Source organism: Homalodisca vitripennis, chromosome 3 (assembly GCF_021130785.1).
Source record: "Homalodisca vitripennis isolate AUS2020 chromosome 3, UT_GWSS_2.1, whole genome shotgun sequence".
NCBI classification, from domain to species: Eukaryota; Metazoa; Arthropoda; class Insecta; order Hemiptera; family Cicadellidae; genus Homalodisca; species Homalodisca vitripennis.
In genome coordinates, this window is record NC_060209.1 from 208067142 (window position 1) to 208084527 (window position 17386).

Below are 17386 nucleotides of genomic sequence, written 5' to 3' on the forward strand. Positions count from 1 at the left end.
CCAAAGTGTCAAACGTGGAGGTGTGTGAACAATAAATTATTCTTGCAGATCAGTAACATTACTGGAATTTATAACACGTTCTGTGAGAACAAAACTTCTGTTTTGACACACGTACATTGCGGTGAACAAAAGTAACGGTTTTGTACAGAATATGTTGACCAAATAACCAATGGTGCCAACAACCTCGCAGATCACCTCACCATTAGCTTATCTCTGGCAGGCGAGATGCTGTTATCAGCGCCAAGGTCATCCCCTCACCACTGTCGACTACTGGATATCTGACAACCGGTCCCCCGTTGCTCGGGTCAGTGCTCTCCAAGTCGCTCACCAAGTACCACTGTCGTTGCAGGTGAGTCCACGGGGCTACCTCAGGGTCCCCACAGTACTCAGTCATTTACAAATATTTATCGAAAATCAAGTTAAACCTGGTAGTGGCTGTCATTTCACTTGTTAACGGCAGGCCGTTTTTGTGTGTTGTGAAATGCATTTTTATTTTAAAAAAATACATACATAATAGCAATTACGATGTATTATACATGGTTTTTTTCAAAAAAATGTTGGGAAATAACATTCTGTTCAGATAACTTTAATATATAATAGGTGGATATTCGTTATACATATAATTTACAAAACCTTTTGGATTTTATTTATATTAATTGCATGGAACCATTGTTTAAAATATTTTTATTTCTTGTGCTTGGAAACTGCAAGATATCAAAAAGTTGTACAATATTATGTAGTGTTTGAAAATATATAGTTTTTTAGGAATATGTACAAAGAAACTGAAAATATGTGTGAAAATGTAAAAACATGCCTGAAACACAAACATGTCCAATCCATGCAGTTCAACTCAAATACAGATAACAACACATTTCAATACAAAATAGCGCCATTTATTTATTACACATAAAACAATACAAAATGCAAAAAGTATACTTACTAAATTGGTATTGTTGGTTGCAAAATATAGGGAATCCAAAAACATCAAAAATTAAAAAGATTTATTCTTCGTAAACAATGTTCCAGTTTCAATTTTGTACGGATATCATGTTTGTCAGTTGTTTGTTAGGATGTACAAACAGTTAAAAATTATTTATGCAATTAGAAATATACAGAGAATTTAAAATTCCAACGTATTATAAAATTCCTAATTTAATTATTTAAAAAATTTTATATTTTTAAGTAGAAAACCCTTGTCAAAATCGTTTTAGTAGGAAAATTACTGAAAACCAATTTTTCTACTACACAAAGGTTTTTAATCTAAAGGCGTTTGTTTGTCGGTATCTCATAAATATGGCCAAATTCTATACATTGTACCAGCTTCTTTATTATTGGATTTGATTACTTAATTTAATAAACAAACAATCCAATAGTAAACTTATTTTATATTATTTATAAATTCTACAAATAAAATTAACTTATTATTAGAGTGTTTTTTCCAATTAAGTACCGCCATTTAATTGAACAATTTATTGTGTTTATATGTGAATAGTTAAATTAAATATAAAGAATAAAAATTAGTACTTAAATGAAAGAACTTCAAGCCTTCGTACTAAATAATATTTGTTTTCCTTGCAATTAAGTTTTTAACGTAGTCAATATTAATAGCTAACGGAAGTTTTAAGAAAGAATAAGTCCGCTCTTTTAATATTAAATTTTTATACTTTCAAAAAACACTAAATTAAGCAAAATACGCGAAGGGAGGAATAGCTGGGTCTGATCTGAAGTACAACCGCCTTTAAAAAACTCATTAGTTTCTTCTACCTCTTTTAACACTAAAAACCCATAAAAGATTGGTACAAATTATTTGCAGTGAATGAGATGCAGAAAGGATAATAATATGTTACTGATTAACTAATCGTTATTAATGTATTGTAAATTGTTCTTTGGCCACGAATTGATGATGACAATGTTTCTCCCAGGATGGGGACTGGCGGACTGTGCGCTGTTGTGTTGGTGCTAGTGGCCTGCGCCGCGTACGCAGACAGTGAGTATTCAAATAGGACCACCTAGTAAATAGTAGTCTTGCAAATCCAATATTACCGTTAAACAGATAAGAATTTTGGAAAAGGCAATCTACTGAGAAACCAGTAGAAGTAACGACATACACACTTTTAACGGAAAGAAACACTGAAATTTTCGTGTGCGGTCAGTCACAGTTTTTGGTCGTAGCTAACCTAAATTACCTGAGCCTAATAAAGTACTTGCCTGTATAACGTGTAGAGAACAGAATTTAGCTGAATTTAATATATTCCATTCAGAAAAATACGTAATTTCAAAGTACACATTTCCGCAAAACAAAAGTGATTCTCATGAACTGCAGGAAACAACATAATATCTGGACAAGCTAAATAAAATAATTATCATCCGCTGATGACGTCTTCAGTAAACAATATCTCATCCATAAAACAGCTTTTTCTTATTATTAAATTCATGTTAAAGCATTAAATCCTTAGAATATTCCTAACATTGTAAATCTTTAGTAAAGGAGTCCGCACGAGAATAATTCAATAGAGTTGAATCTCTCCTCTACACACCAAATGCTCAACACTGTTTCCAATTTTACAGTTATGGAAAAATTACTGAACCATCTCAACACCTATTGCAGTAAACTTATATCATCAGTTGTTTCTGTAAATAAATATTCGTACATTCATTTCATTTTAATCATCTGTCTAAACGTCGCCACGTCATAGCGGGAACAGCTGGTGGTCAGTAGTGATATGGCAACACGGCCTCAAATGTCATCGGACTATTTTGGTGCGAACTACTCTAGTAACAATTGGACATAAAACAGTCAGTAGTGGCCTTAGCTACGTCATAGCGGGAACAGCTGGTGGTCAGTAGCGATATGGCAACACGGCCTCAAATGTCATCGGACTATTTTGGTGCGATCTACTCTAGTAACAATTGGACATAAAACAGTCAGTAGTGGCCTTAGCTACGTCATAGCGGGAACAGCTGGTGGTCAGTAGCGATATGGCAACACGGCCTCAAATGTCATCGGACTATTTTGGTGCGATCTACTCTAGTAACAATTGGACATAAAACAGTCAGTAGTGGCCTTAGCTACGTCATAGCGGGAACAGCTGGTGGTCAGTAGCGATATGGCAACACGGCCTCAAATGTCATCGGACTATTTTGGTGCGATCTACTCTAGTAACAATTGGACATAAAACAGTCAGTAGTGGCCTTAGCTACGTCATAGCGGGAACAGCTGGTGGTCAGTAGCGATATGGCAACACGGCCTCAAATGTCATCGGACTATTTTGGTGCGATCTACTCTAGTAACAATTGGACATAAAACAGTCAGTAGTGGCCTTAGCTACGTCATACTAGCGATATAGTCATCAATACAATTGGACATAAAACAGTCAGTAGTGGCCTTAGCTACGTCATAGCGGGAACAGCTGGTGGTCATCAATGATATGGCAACACCGCCCCAAATATCATCGGACCATTTTTGACCAGTTTAAAACATAGAACCGCAACTAGTTAAAGGAACAAGTAAAAAGTTATAATTATAGGAAGTCTAATCACGTATGCTTCCGGCTACCGATGTGGGTCCAAGGAATAACATTCTTCTGGATAGTTTCTAGAGGGTCTAAGCACTACTACCTGTGCTGAAATGAGCTCTAATGTGCAAAATGAAGTAAAAACATTCCTCCAGATCATATTCTCCAGAAACGTATAAAAATTTCAGACGATCTGATTACGACGAACGCCGCCGGCCACCAGTCCGGACTGAAATAAAAACATTCATCCAGTTCAAATTCTTCAGAAACGCATAAAAATTCCAGACAATCTGATTACAACGAATGCCTTCGGCCACCAGTCCTGACTGAAATAAAAACATTCATCCAGTTCAAATTCTCCAGAAACGTATAAAAAAATCCAGACAGTCTGATTACAACAAATGTCTTCGGCCACCAGTCCGGACTGAAATAAAAACATTCATCCAGTTCATATTCTCCAGAAACGTATAAAAATTTCAGAAGATCTGATTACGACGAATGCCTCTGGCCACCAGTCTGGACTGAAATAAAAACATCCATCCAGTTCAAATTCTCCAGAAACGTATAAAAAATCCAGACAATCTGATTACGACGAATTCCTCCTGTCACCAGTCCGGACTGAAATAAAAACATCCATCCAGTTCAAATTCTCCAGAAACATATAAAAATTCCAGACAATTTGATTACAACGAATGCCTCCGGCCACCAGTCCGGACTGAAGTAAAAACATCCATCCAGTTCAAATTCTCCAGAAACATATAAAAATTCCAGACAATCTGATTACAACGAATGCCTCCGGCCACCAGTCCGGACTGAAGTAAAAACATTCCTCCAGGAACTATGTAAAAGTAAAAAGTCAAGAGGTTCTGATTACAAATGAGTACGGCAGACGGTAATAAGATCATTCAGAACAAAAACAAACGTAATATCCTGGCCTAACAAGGAACGATAAAGGCATTAAGACCTGATATTCAATGGGCATAATCGAATGAATCATTCTTCTCCTATTTATACGAAGAAAATAAACAGACAAATAAATAATAAGATAATGCCGTTTAGTATAGATAATGCTTTTAAATAATGACTGGGCTGGAATTCTAAGCGTAAATTAAAGTTGGCATTGTATATTGTAAAGGTGATTTTTGGTCGTTATAGTTAGCAGCGCTAAACCAATATAAAAATAAGACATGTAATAATTACATTAAAAGCTCCCCTCATAGTTAATTTAAAACTGGGAATTTTCCTACAAATTTTAATACTAGTATTGTTTACCCGTTGCCTAAAGTGTCTACCTCTACAAGTGTTAAACATCTGAGGCCTATATCAATTCATCCAGCTATATCAAAAGTTATAGTATTTACCGGCTTACCACACATACAAAAACGAATGATATATTGTCATCATTGCTATCTGGATTTAGAGAAAACCATAGTACATGCACTGCTCTCCCAAACATGTTTAGTGATCTGGTGGACGAAAAGGACAGAGGTGGAATAAGCACTGTTGTTTTGCTTGATTATTCGCAAGCTTTCGACTATATCAGTCATGATATGTCGATGTACGAGTATTACTATTACTTTGGACAAAATGTCTTGAAATGGATACGTTTATACCTAGGTAAGAAACAGGAGATAATCAGAAATGGTAGTGGTTCATCATTGCCGCTTGCCTGACAGCATTTTGTTCCTAAGGCATATTATACTCTTATACGAGTATTGGTTCAGTTTTGTTCAATCTGTACATTTATGACTTTCCCACTTGTGTACAGTATTGTTCTCCACATTTATACGCGGATCAGTCAGCTGACCCGGACATGTTGTTTGAGGCTATTGGACATGTCAGTCTTGACTTTGTGAGCTCGTGGTCAGTGACTAATGGCCATAAGCACAACACGGACAATTGCACAGATCTTTAAGTGGCCCCACAGGCCGTTGTAAAGACCCTCGGCGAGACCGTGGCTGTGTGTCAGTAGTCTGGCAGTGTGTGACGAAGTGAAAAGTTTAGACTCATACTGGATTTAGGGCTCACTTTTAGTGACCATGTAATATATGCTACGCAGCGTGAATTGGCTAGACTGAGAGCCCTCAGTATAGATTTAGAAGTATGTTTCCAGAGTCCACAAAGATCATGCAGTCACTTGTATTGTCAATGTTCTATTACTGCTACCCTGTCGTATACATATCTCAATGCAGAAATATTATCTCAAAGAAGGATGCTTATAGAATTCAAAAAGTGAAAATCTCGGCTGTTAGGTTCATTTTTTTCCTGAATCAGCATGAAAGTGTAACCATTTTAGAGAGAAAGACGTTTTGCCTCAAATGGAAGACCTATGCATGGTTCTGACAAACTGCATGACTCACAAAGTCCTATGTCTTGGAGAACCTCGGTATCTTGGACACAAATTGTCATGTCGGGAAGAGATCACTCAAAGGAGCACCCGCCATGACTGAAAACTTAATTTCGTCAATTACGGCTTGAGATGAGAAGGAGAAGCTTCAGCTGCTTTGTTCCAAACATAGACATAAAGTTAGCACGTTAAAAATTAAAATACAAAACATTATGAGACAGCAGAAACAAAAAAAATCACTAACGGACTTCATTAAATAACTTTTTAACGAACTAAGTAATTTTTATTAGTTGGTACGTTATAAAACTTTGATATATTTTATTTATGTTTATATATTTTAATAGCTTCTAAAATGTTTATATCGCATTTTAACTTTTATTTTTCTCATAATTGCGTTTAGCATGTTAGTTGTTTAGTTATTTATTCGGTATATACCATGAATTTGACGCAAGTTATTCTGAAAACTACTAATGAGAACGCTTAAGAAATAAGGGAATTTTTCTTAATATATATATATATATATATATATATATATATATATATATATATATATATATATATGTATTCATATATGTATACAAATAAACACAGAAGTTTTGTTTGTATCAAGTTTAATTAATAAAATTTAACTCACAGACTATGCTGTAGTTTGTCACAAGAAATAAATAAATGAACTGTTAGTTATTTCTATGCATTCAGTAGAAGGTGAAACGTATAGAAAAATTAACGCCAAAATGCGAAGTAAAATATGGTAGAAATTGTCAGAATAAAATACTGGTACGTCATGATAGTACGTAAAAAACTGAAATTCTTAAATTACCATCAAGGTATGTGATCAAATCAAACAATTACAACCCAATGAAAATGACGAAATCAAATGTTTGGGTGTATTACATGTTTCAGAAACTGCATCAGCTTGCATTTCTCAGTTATTGTGGAATACTCCACGACTTTCTGCGATGTCCTGTTAAAAAAACCTAAAGAAATGGCTGGGTGGTAGGAGATTTTGGGTCAGGTGAAGATTATTCACCACTGAAACAAATGCCTATTTTGAGAGCCTTGAGAAAACCTATTATTTGGACGGAATAAAAAAATTCTGGATTAATGTATCGAGCTACAAGGTGATTAAATTGAAAAATAAAATTTTTATTTGCTTAAACATTTTTGTTTTATTCAAAAAGTCTTATGAAACCGCCTTGGTATAAGGAAAGTATAGACGGCATTACTGTTAAATATTCTGACCACATACAGACCAATGCAGTTAGTATGCTCACGTCGAGTTTGGGACAAGGTGCTGTAGAAGGTCCTTGGTACATGACTATAACTTCCTCTTCTCTATGGCCTTCTCGGAAGCGCGTCTGCGTTTGGGGTTTTGCCGAAATGGCAAAATAAACTAATCAGTGTATTATTTAAAATACGTTTAATTACTCGATTTTATCAAGAATCCCAGGGCCGATGTTTAATAAAAACTAGAGTAGCAATGTGTGTAGAGAGAGGCACTAAAATACCTTAGAACATAAATCATATTTAATATTAATTTTTTCTTTACTGCGATCTCCAGGAGGAATCAATATTTTTCTTTAGGTATTGCACTGGAGAAAATCGGTTTATATTTTTCGAAGAGCACAAAAATTTCACTCTCTGTTCGATAGCGAACTTGTGAATCAAGTAAATTAAAATAAATAGTCGCTGATTTAATTTAATCCTACGATAGAACTCCCAATGGTTAGCTACGAATATTTCAAAGGCAAAAGTTAAGATAATGTTGTTATTCTTCGGCCAGTGTTTATATTTTGCGTTTCATTTTTCTGAGTTGGTAATACAAGTACGGTATATCAATTTTTGTTATGTAATTATGCCCTTTTAACTTAGTGATTAGTGTCTCACCTTACCGTCTCGGGTTCGATCTCGGCTTGGGCACACGCACTTGCCTTACACAATTATTTCATCCTCAATGAAAGACCAAGTCAGATAAAAATTAATGACTATAAAAAAGGAAATGTGTATTTGCATAATGGATAACCATGTTGCAATGTTATTGATTATTGTTAGATAAATATTTTTATTTCTCCAGTTTCAGCTTCAGCTTAACATTATTACGTCATGAATATGGGTCTGAATTCATTGCCCAAATATTCAAAATTGAGCAGCTTTTAATATTAAATAACCAATGCCAGAACTATTGATTCGCAGAAACAGAAATCACCAAAACTACTGAACTCAACAAAATGACATTTTTCTAACTTCTGTACAGTTTCAACCAAAATTATACCGTTATTAAATTATAAATTAAACACAAGCACGACTCGTATCAATAGTGAACTATGTTTCCATGTCTTTCTTTACACCCTTGTAGTGCCTTTCTAATTTTCCTTGTACTTTCTATACTTTGGTGTATTATACTGAGTTTCATGTACAGTGGTTTAATTGGTGTGCTACTTCAATAACTAATATGAAAGCGGTATAAATTACCATAATTATACTTTTTTATCACTTAACTAGCAGTTACCTAGAATATTGTAGGTTTTCACATGTATGAGTACTTCTGGTTCAAGTTAATTATATTTCCGACGCCAAAGTTGAGTTTACCAAGGTAAAAACAACACCAAAATAACCAAAAAGAATCTGTATAAAAGTTTATACTTATGGCCATTGTAGCTTACTCCGGCCTCAATATATTTTGTTGAGTTTGCCTTTATGTAAATAAATAAGTAGTATATATGTACGTATGTATACATAAACAGATCTGAGTAGCCTACTTCTGATAAAATATAACCAAGATGAGTTTTATAACAATTTATTTAAATGTATAGTTAAAGTTAGGAGTAACTTTATCTTTTATATCTAATACTTAATATTTGCTAAATATTTACAGTTAAAAGTTTATTTTTCTAAAATCTGGAAATTTTCTTACCCTGTGTTCGACTCTGCTGTTGTTTTGCTATCAAGCTTACTCTATACTTTCACACTATAGATGTAAACTTATTAAACACTAGCCGTTTCCCGCGGCTTCGCGCGCTTTATGTAAGACTTGGCCATGTATTTGCACTTCTGGTTCAAGTGCATTATATTTACAACGCCGATGTAGAGTTTACCTTGTTGCCACGATTAAGAAAATATGTTTATGTTTATAGCCATTGTGCACGTACATGTACTTTATTATAAAGTGGTCTAACACTCAAACTTTAAGTTCAATCAGAAATGTATCTTAAAGATAAATATACAAAATAACTTAGCGCCTTCAAATAGTGTTTGGCTATGTAATATACGTAACTGTCTCGTAATTGCAGTTGGTAGTGTGCAGCCGCTTTGATACATTTTATCTTTTGCAGCGGCGCTTGGTGGTGAGTTACATCAATGGGCATAGCTTATAAACCTTCTCCGTGGAAAAATACGTATACATACAAATTTTCATAATGATCGGTCAAATAGTGTACGATTCCATAAAGGACAAACACACAAACATTCATTTATATATATATATATATATATACTAGCGGGCCCGGTGCGCTTTGCTGCGCATTTCAATAATTTTTTGCAAAAGTTGCCCGCGGCTTCGCACGCAATTTCCCGTTGAAAACAGTACACTATATTCACTTATTCTTTTTCTATCACATTCTAAACATTGCTGAGATAATTGATAGTCGTTCCATCGTGAGCCTCTTGGGCGTATTATGAAGGTATGTACCATATTCCTGCCTCTATCTAGCTGTTACCCACGGCTTCGCACGCAAATCTTAAGAACCGAAGTCCTTATATTACTTAGTAAATTTTTTTTTTACTATAATAAATTTTAGATTAAATTAGTTATATCTCCGATGCCACGATTGAGCTTGCTTTGTTGTCTCGATCGAGAGAATATGTACACACGGAGTTTTGAGAACCATACTTCTGTCAAAAAAAACAACTAAGGTTGATTTTATAACATTCTTTATATTTGTAGCCAACGTAAGATAGTAATTATGATATCTGCATTGCTCTTCTGATCAAGCATGAGCATGGTTTATATTAAATAAATATTGCAGTTAAAGGTGAATTTTTACGTCAAATTTGAATTGTATTATCTGGATAGTAAAGTCTATGTTTAACAGTGATTGCAGAAACAGTTTAAACAAAATTTGTCGTTTCTCTTAAGCTTACTCTATGCTTTAAAACTATAAGTGTAATATATGTTTACAAAGAACAGCTGATTAAAAATTTGAAAAGACGTTAACATATGTTTGCTGCAATGCATTTCTTATGGGTATTTCTGTAACCAGTGGGGCGGAATCCTGAATCGGGAAAGGGATGGGCATAGCTTATAAACCTTCTCCGTGGAAAAATACATATACGTACAAATTTTCATCATGATCGGTCCAATAGTTCACGATTCCATAAAGGACAAACATACAAACATTCATTTTTATATATATAGATATATATATATATTTATTTATTTACACAGAGAGAGAGAGAGAGAGAGAGAGAGAGAGAGAGAGAGAGAGAGAGAGAGAGAGAGAGAGAGTGGTTAAATTAATTAAACATATGGCTGTGATGTTGTTCACACAATTAATGTTTACACAACACAGTTGATTACATTTCACGGGATCTTTTAATTAAGTACTTTGGTATTATCGGGAGGCCACTATTTTTGCAAGTTTTTTCTTAACAGAGGCCTAACAAACTTCATCATTTGAGAGAACAGACTTATTTCACTTATTGATAAAATCACATCATTATGACGATCAGTTCTTGTTTTCTACCTCCTAAAATGCAGTGATATAGGCGAGACGGAATTACTTTGTCCCTATGTATTATTTGCCATTAAGCTATACTGTACTGTGTATACTGTATACATATGTATATGTATACTGTACTGTTTATACTGTATACATATGTATATGTATACTGTACTGTGTATACTGTATACATATGTGTACTGTATACTGTACTGTTTATACTGTATACATATGTATATGTATACTGTACTGTGTATACTGTATACATATGTATATGTATACTGTACTATGTATACTGTATACATATGTGTACTGTACTGTTTATACTGTATACATATGTATATGTATACTGTACTGTGTATACTGTATACATATGTATATGTATACTGTACTATGTATACTGTATACATATGTGTACTGTACTGTGTATACTGTATACATATGTGTACTGTACTGTTTATACTGTATACATATGTATATGTATACTGTACTGTGTATACTGTATACATATGTATATGTATACACATATGTATAGTACTACTGTTATACTGTATACATATGTATATGTATACTGTACTGTGTATACTGTATACATATGTATACTGTACTGTTTATACTGTATACATATGTGTACTGTACTGTGTATACTGTATACATACATATGTATATTGTACTGTACTGTGTATACTGTATACATGTTATACTGTATACTGTACTGTGTATACTGTATACATATGTATACTGTACTGTTTATACTGTATACATATGTGTACTGTACTGTTTATACTGTATACATATGTATATGTATACTGTACTGTGTATACTGTATACATATGTATATGTATACTTTAATGTGTATACTGTATACATATGTATATGTATACTGTACTATGTATACTGTATACATATGTATATGTATACTGTACTGTTTATACTGTATACATATGTATATGTACACTGTACTGTGTATACTGTATACATATGTATATGTATACTGTACTGTGTATACTGTATACATATGTATACTGTACTGTGTATACTGTATACATATGTATACTGTACTGTTTATACTGTATACATATGTGTACTGTACTGTTTATACTGTATACATATGTATATGTATACTGTACTGTGTATACTGTATACATATGTATATGTATACTGTACTATGTATACTGTATACATATGTATATGTATACTTTAATGTGTATACTGTATACATATGTATATGTATATGTATACTGTACTATGTATACTGTATACATATGTATATGTATACTGTGCTGTTTATACTGTATACATATGTATATGTATACTGTACTGTTTATACTGTATACATATGTATACTGTACTGTTTATACTGTATACATATGTATACCGTACTGTTTATACTGTATACATATGTGTACTGTACTGTTTATACTGTATAAATATGTATATGTATACTGTACTGTGTATACTGTATACATATGTATATGTATACTGTACTGTGTATACTGTATACATATGTATATGTATACTGTACTGTACTGTGTATACTGTATACATATGTATATGTATACTGTACTGTGTATACTGCATACATATGTATACTGTACTGTGTATACTGTATACATATGTATACTGTACTGTGTATACTGTATACATATGTATATGTATACTGTATACTGTATACTGTACTGTTTATACTGTATACATATGTATGTATACTGTACTGTTTATACTGTATACATATGTATACTGTACTGTGTATACTGTATACATATGTATACTGTACTGTGTATACTGTATACATATGTATACTGTACTGTGTATACTGTATACATATGTATACTGTACTGTGTATACTGTATACATATGTATACTGTACTGTGTATACTGTAGACATATGTGTACTGTACTGTGTATACTGTATACATATGTGTACTGTACTGTGTATACTGTATACATATGTATATGTATACTGTACTGTGTATACTGTATACATATGTATATGTATACTGTACTGTGTATAATGTATACATATGTATATGTATACTGTACTGTGTATACTGTATACATATGTATACTGTACTGTGTATACTGTATACATATGTATACTGTACTGTGTATACTGTATACATATGTATACTGTACTGTGTATACTGTATACATATGTATACTGTACTGTGTATACTGTATACATATGTATACTGTACTGTGTATACTGTATACATATGTGTACTGTACTGTGTATACTGTATACATATGTATATGTATACTGTACTGTGTATACTGTATACATATGTATATGTATACTGTACTGTGTATACTGTATACATATGTATATGTATACTGTACTGTGTATACTGTATACATATGTATATGTATACTGTACTGTGTATACTGTATACATATGTATACTGTACTGTTTATACTGTATACATATGTGTACTGTACTGTTTATACTGTATACATATGTATATGTATACTGTACTGTGTATACTGTATACATATGTATATGTATACTGTACTATATACTGTATACATATGTGTACTGTACTGTTTATACTGTACTATGTATACATATGTATTTGTATACTGTACTGTGTATACTGTATACATATGTATATGTATACTGTACTATGTATACTGTACTGTTTATACTGTATACATATGTATATGTATACTGTACTATGTATACTGTATACATATGTATATATGTATACTTTAATGTGTATACTGTATACATATGTATATGTATACTTTAATGTGTATACTGTATACATATGTATATGTATACTTTAATGTGTATACTGTATACATATGTATACTGTACTGTTTATACTGTATACATATGTATATGTATACTGTGCTGTTTATTCTGTATACATATGTATATGTATACTGTACTGTGTATACTGTATACATATGTATACTGTACTGTGTATACTGTATACATATGTATATGTATACTGTACTGTGTATACTGTATACATATGTATATGTATACTGTACTGTTTATACTGTATACATATGTATATGTATACTGTACTGTGTATACTGTATACATATGTATACTGTACTGTGTATACTGTATACATATGTATACTGTACTGTGTATACTGTATACATATGTGTACTGTACTGTGTATACTGTATACATATGTGTACTGTACTGTGTATACTGTATACATATGTGTACTGTACTGTGTATACTGTATACATATGTATACTATACTGTACTGTGTATACTGTATACATATGTATACTGTACTGTGTATACTGTATACATATGTATACTGTACTGTGTATACTGTATACATATGTGTACTGTACTGTGTATACCGTATACATATGTATACTGTACTGTGTATACTGTATACATATGTGTACTGTACTGTGTATACTGTATACATATGTATACTGTACTGTGTATACTGTATACATATGTACGTATTATAAATGTAAAAAGTTAACGAGGGCTTACGATATCTGAGCTTGAATTTTAAAATTGAACAATCTGGGAAGTAAACTGAGGTCGGGAAAATACCGATCGGATATGCCCCTGGCGTTACCCCGCACTTCTGGCGAAAAACGAAAAGAACCCTCCCTCTAAAGAGACCTGAATTCCAGCTCAGATCACGTGAGCGGTCGTAAAGGTTATCTTTAACTTTGGTACTACTAGTAACTTATTTATGATCTAAACTTAGTTAAATCGCGTAATAACAAATAGTGGATGGGGACACAGTGACCTGATTCTCTCCGACATCGCTGCATTTTGGAAAATATAAAACAAGGACTGATCGTCATAATGACATATAATTTTCACAGTAATTCAAATAATTCAGTTTTTTAGGTCTCAGGTAAGAAAAACTTCCAAAAATAATGGACCTCGGATAGTACCAAAGGACATTCAATTAATATTTAATAACTTTAGAGACCAAGTACAATACCGTATCGATGTAATTCTTATTGTTGAAATAACTTGATCGTGTACTCTACAGAGGATGCCCGCGTCGTTTGCTACTTCAGCAATTGGGCGATCTACAGGCCGGGCCATGGCCGGTACACCATAGACGACATCCCGGCAGAGTTCTGCACCCACGTTATCTACTCCTTCGTCGGCGTCAGTAATGTGACGTGGGAGGTACTCGTTCTGGATCCTGAGGTAATCTGAGCTGGCATAGATGTAGCTGGTATGTATATAAAACAGAAGCTAGTGTTTAAGATTCTTTGCGTTTTAATTAAGAAATATTCAGATGGAAAATATATAAAAGTCACAGCGAAAAGCATTTTCATAGGTTTCCTTTTTCCAATTTTCAAAGCAAGGCTCGATTTTCTGTCATTTTATGATACAATTTCGATAAGCGATGGTTATTAAAAGTAATGATGAAAACTTCAAGTAGTTGTATCTCATGAAGTTGCAAATATCTTCTTTCCTTTACATATCGATGACTTTGGAAGTCCTCCTTAGAAGCAAGCGTTCCCCCATTTCTTATACACATGCCTAAGTAGCCTTTGATACCTAGGAACGTAGGCATCTTGTGTCTATTAAGGAGGGATTTATTTAATTTTGCAAAATAAAGCGTAGAAGACAGATGAAAACGCGTTTCTCCATCACCTTTTGTCTGTATGTGGTATAATGGAGACACTAGTTCTCTAGTAATATCTTAAATAAGAGGTTGAGATGTTGCGAGAGTGGACGTTGTAACCAGACACAGGGTAATTCCGCCTTTAATTTTGATAGCAGAGTCAGAATCCATTCGTTGAACAGCCATAGAACCGGTCCCAGCAGTTATACCCGATTCTCAGAAGCGTGATTTATTGTTATCCAAGATTCCATGACCTGTACTTCCAGATTATTTATTCCAGAATTTCTTTGTTGTTTCACTGAATATCCCCAAGGCGTTTGGCAATGTGAGGTACTGTGCCATTGCTGGGTTCTGTTAAGGGCTTCTATGAATGGAGTTCAGTCAATTTGAATTTTAGGTGTATCTTGTGGGCTGATGCGTAAGGAAAGATGATCCAGTGCGATAGATGTTTCGAGAGTGATGTTTGTATTTGAGTTTGTTGGTAAGTTATTTGGCTTTTATATGTCCTGTTTGGCCAACGATATCTTATAGTTTGCTGAAACGAATTAGGGCATTCAGACAACTTAGGGTTAAATAGGGGGGACTTCAGGGTACAATCTTACATTCAATTTTCAATTCTGTTACACTCAGCATCGTAAGAAGTCCAAGTACATCTCTGCATTGACATCTTAGATTTATTACTCCTCGAGACTCCTCAGATGTCTGTTTCTAAGGAGTCGATGTATAGACATTAAATAAAAAACAAATAGTGCAACTGGAGTAACTGTATTTTGATGGGATAAGTACGCCTTCTTGAAAGTCCGGCTGGGATCGGAAAAATTAGGTTTCCTCTTGCTGCTCTGTCAGTGCTCGGGTTAGACAATGATTGAGGATGGCACATACCGTCTGAGCAGATATAATAATAATAATAATATGTTTTATTGCTGTCAGACAATTACATGCATTGTATAGCAAATGTCAATTAATAATTTAAAATAAGCTAAAATTTATGATTTACTGATCCGGTAAAAAATACACAGTAGCATTCATTCAGCTTCTGCACGCCAATTATTTCCCTCTTCGATACCAGGTTATCATTCTCCGAAATCATTGGTCTCCCAGTTATATTCCAGGAACTCGTCCACGCTATAAAAAGCCTTAGAGGCAAGGCTTAGATACCCTTGACATTTCTTGAATTTTGAGTGAGTTTGACAGATTATTGAATAGTACAACAACTGCTTGCGAGGTCAAGTGTTCGAAGGCTACCGTCCTGTGCCTGCCAGTACGGAGATTATTCCTGCCTCTGGTGTTGTGACTATGAATGTATCGGCCCCGTGTTAAGGCATACTTAGACAAGTCAAATGACACAGTTGCAAGGGTGTAGAGGCAAGGTAAAGTCAATATCTGCAACTCTCTAAACGCAGATCTACACGACTCTCTTCTTTTCAGTTTGGTGATTATTCTGACAGCATTTTTTTGAGTCGAAATAATGTCATAAAATCTACATTTGAACATGTGCCCCAGAGCGTTACTCCATATGAAAGGTGGGGGTAAATGAGTCCATATGTTGTCATCAATACATGAGTTGGGCATTATACGGACAGACTTCTCATGGTAAAGATGGCAGAAGACAATTTTGAGCAGACTGCTTCCACGTACGAGTTCTATGTCAGCCCTCGATCAAAATGAATTCCAAGGAACTTTGTGGGACAGACTTCTTCGAGCATGTTATCTTCCAACATGACTGCTGGGCCACTCATGGTTTCCATGGGTCCCAGGCAGAAATGAATTAAATTTGACTTCATCGAATGTACTTTCAAGTTGATCTGGTTAAAGCTTTGCAAGCAAACTATTCCAATCTTGAAAGGTTTGTACTTCGAGCTCAGATTTTAAATTTCCACTGATGCAGAGAGTCGTGTCATCGGCATACTTCACGAGTCGCCCGTGTTGTAATGATGAGCCAATGTCGTTCACGTATATCAAGAAGAGAAGAGTATTGTTCCTTGAGGGAAACCATAGCTCAGATTTTTGGATCCGGAGGCCTGATCAGACACACTGACGACCTAAGTTCGACCACACAGGAAAGAACTTACCAATTTTTGAAGAAGCAAGCTGTGATCTACGTAATCGAAGGCTTTATAGTGGTCAAGAAACACACCTAAGATGGGCATCCTAGCCTCTAAACCTTCAACAACTATATTCACCAGATTCACTAATCCAAACTGGTCTTCAGAGAGCAGGTTGTGTCCGTCT

General features: G+C 34.1%; 1 protein-coding gene across 1 annotated transcript in view; it reads left to right on the forward strand.

Annotated features, from left to right (window-relative positions):
* The first annotated feature begins 276 nt into the window (after positions 1-276).
* The window catches only part of LOC124358069 (endochitinase), a 47318-nt gene continuing 30208 nt past the window's right edge, over positions 277-17386 (forward strand). Inside the window, exons 1-3 of the mRNA XM_046810362.1 lie at positions 277-349; positions 1923-1987; positions 14567-14730. Coding sequence (XP_046666318.1) covers positions 1924-1987; positions 14567-14730 — 228 coding nt within the window. The 5' untranslated portion in view covers positions 277-349; position 1923. The remainder of the gene's footprint in view (positions 350-1922; positions 1988-14566; positions 14731-17386) is intronic.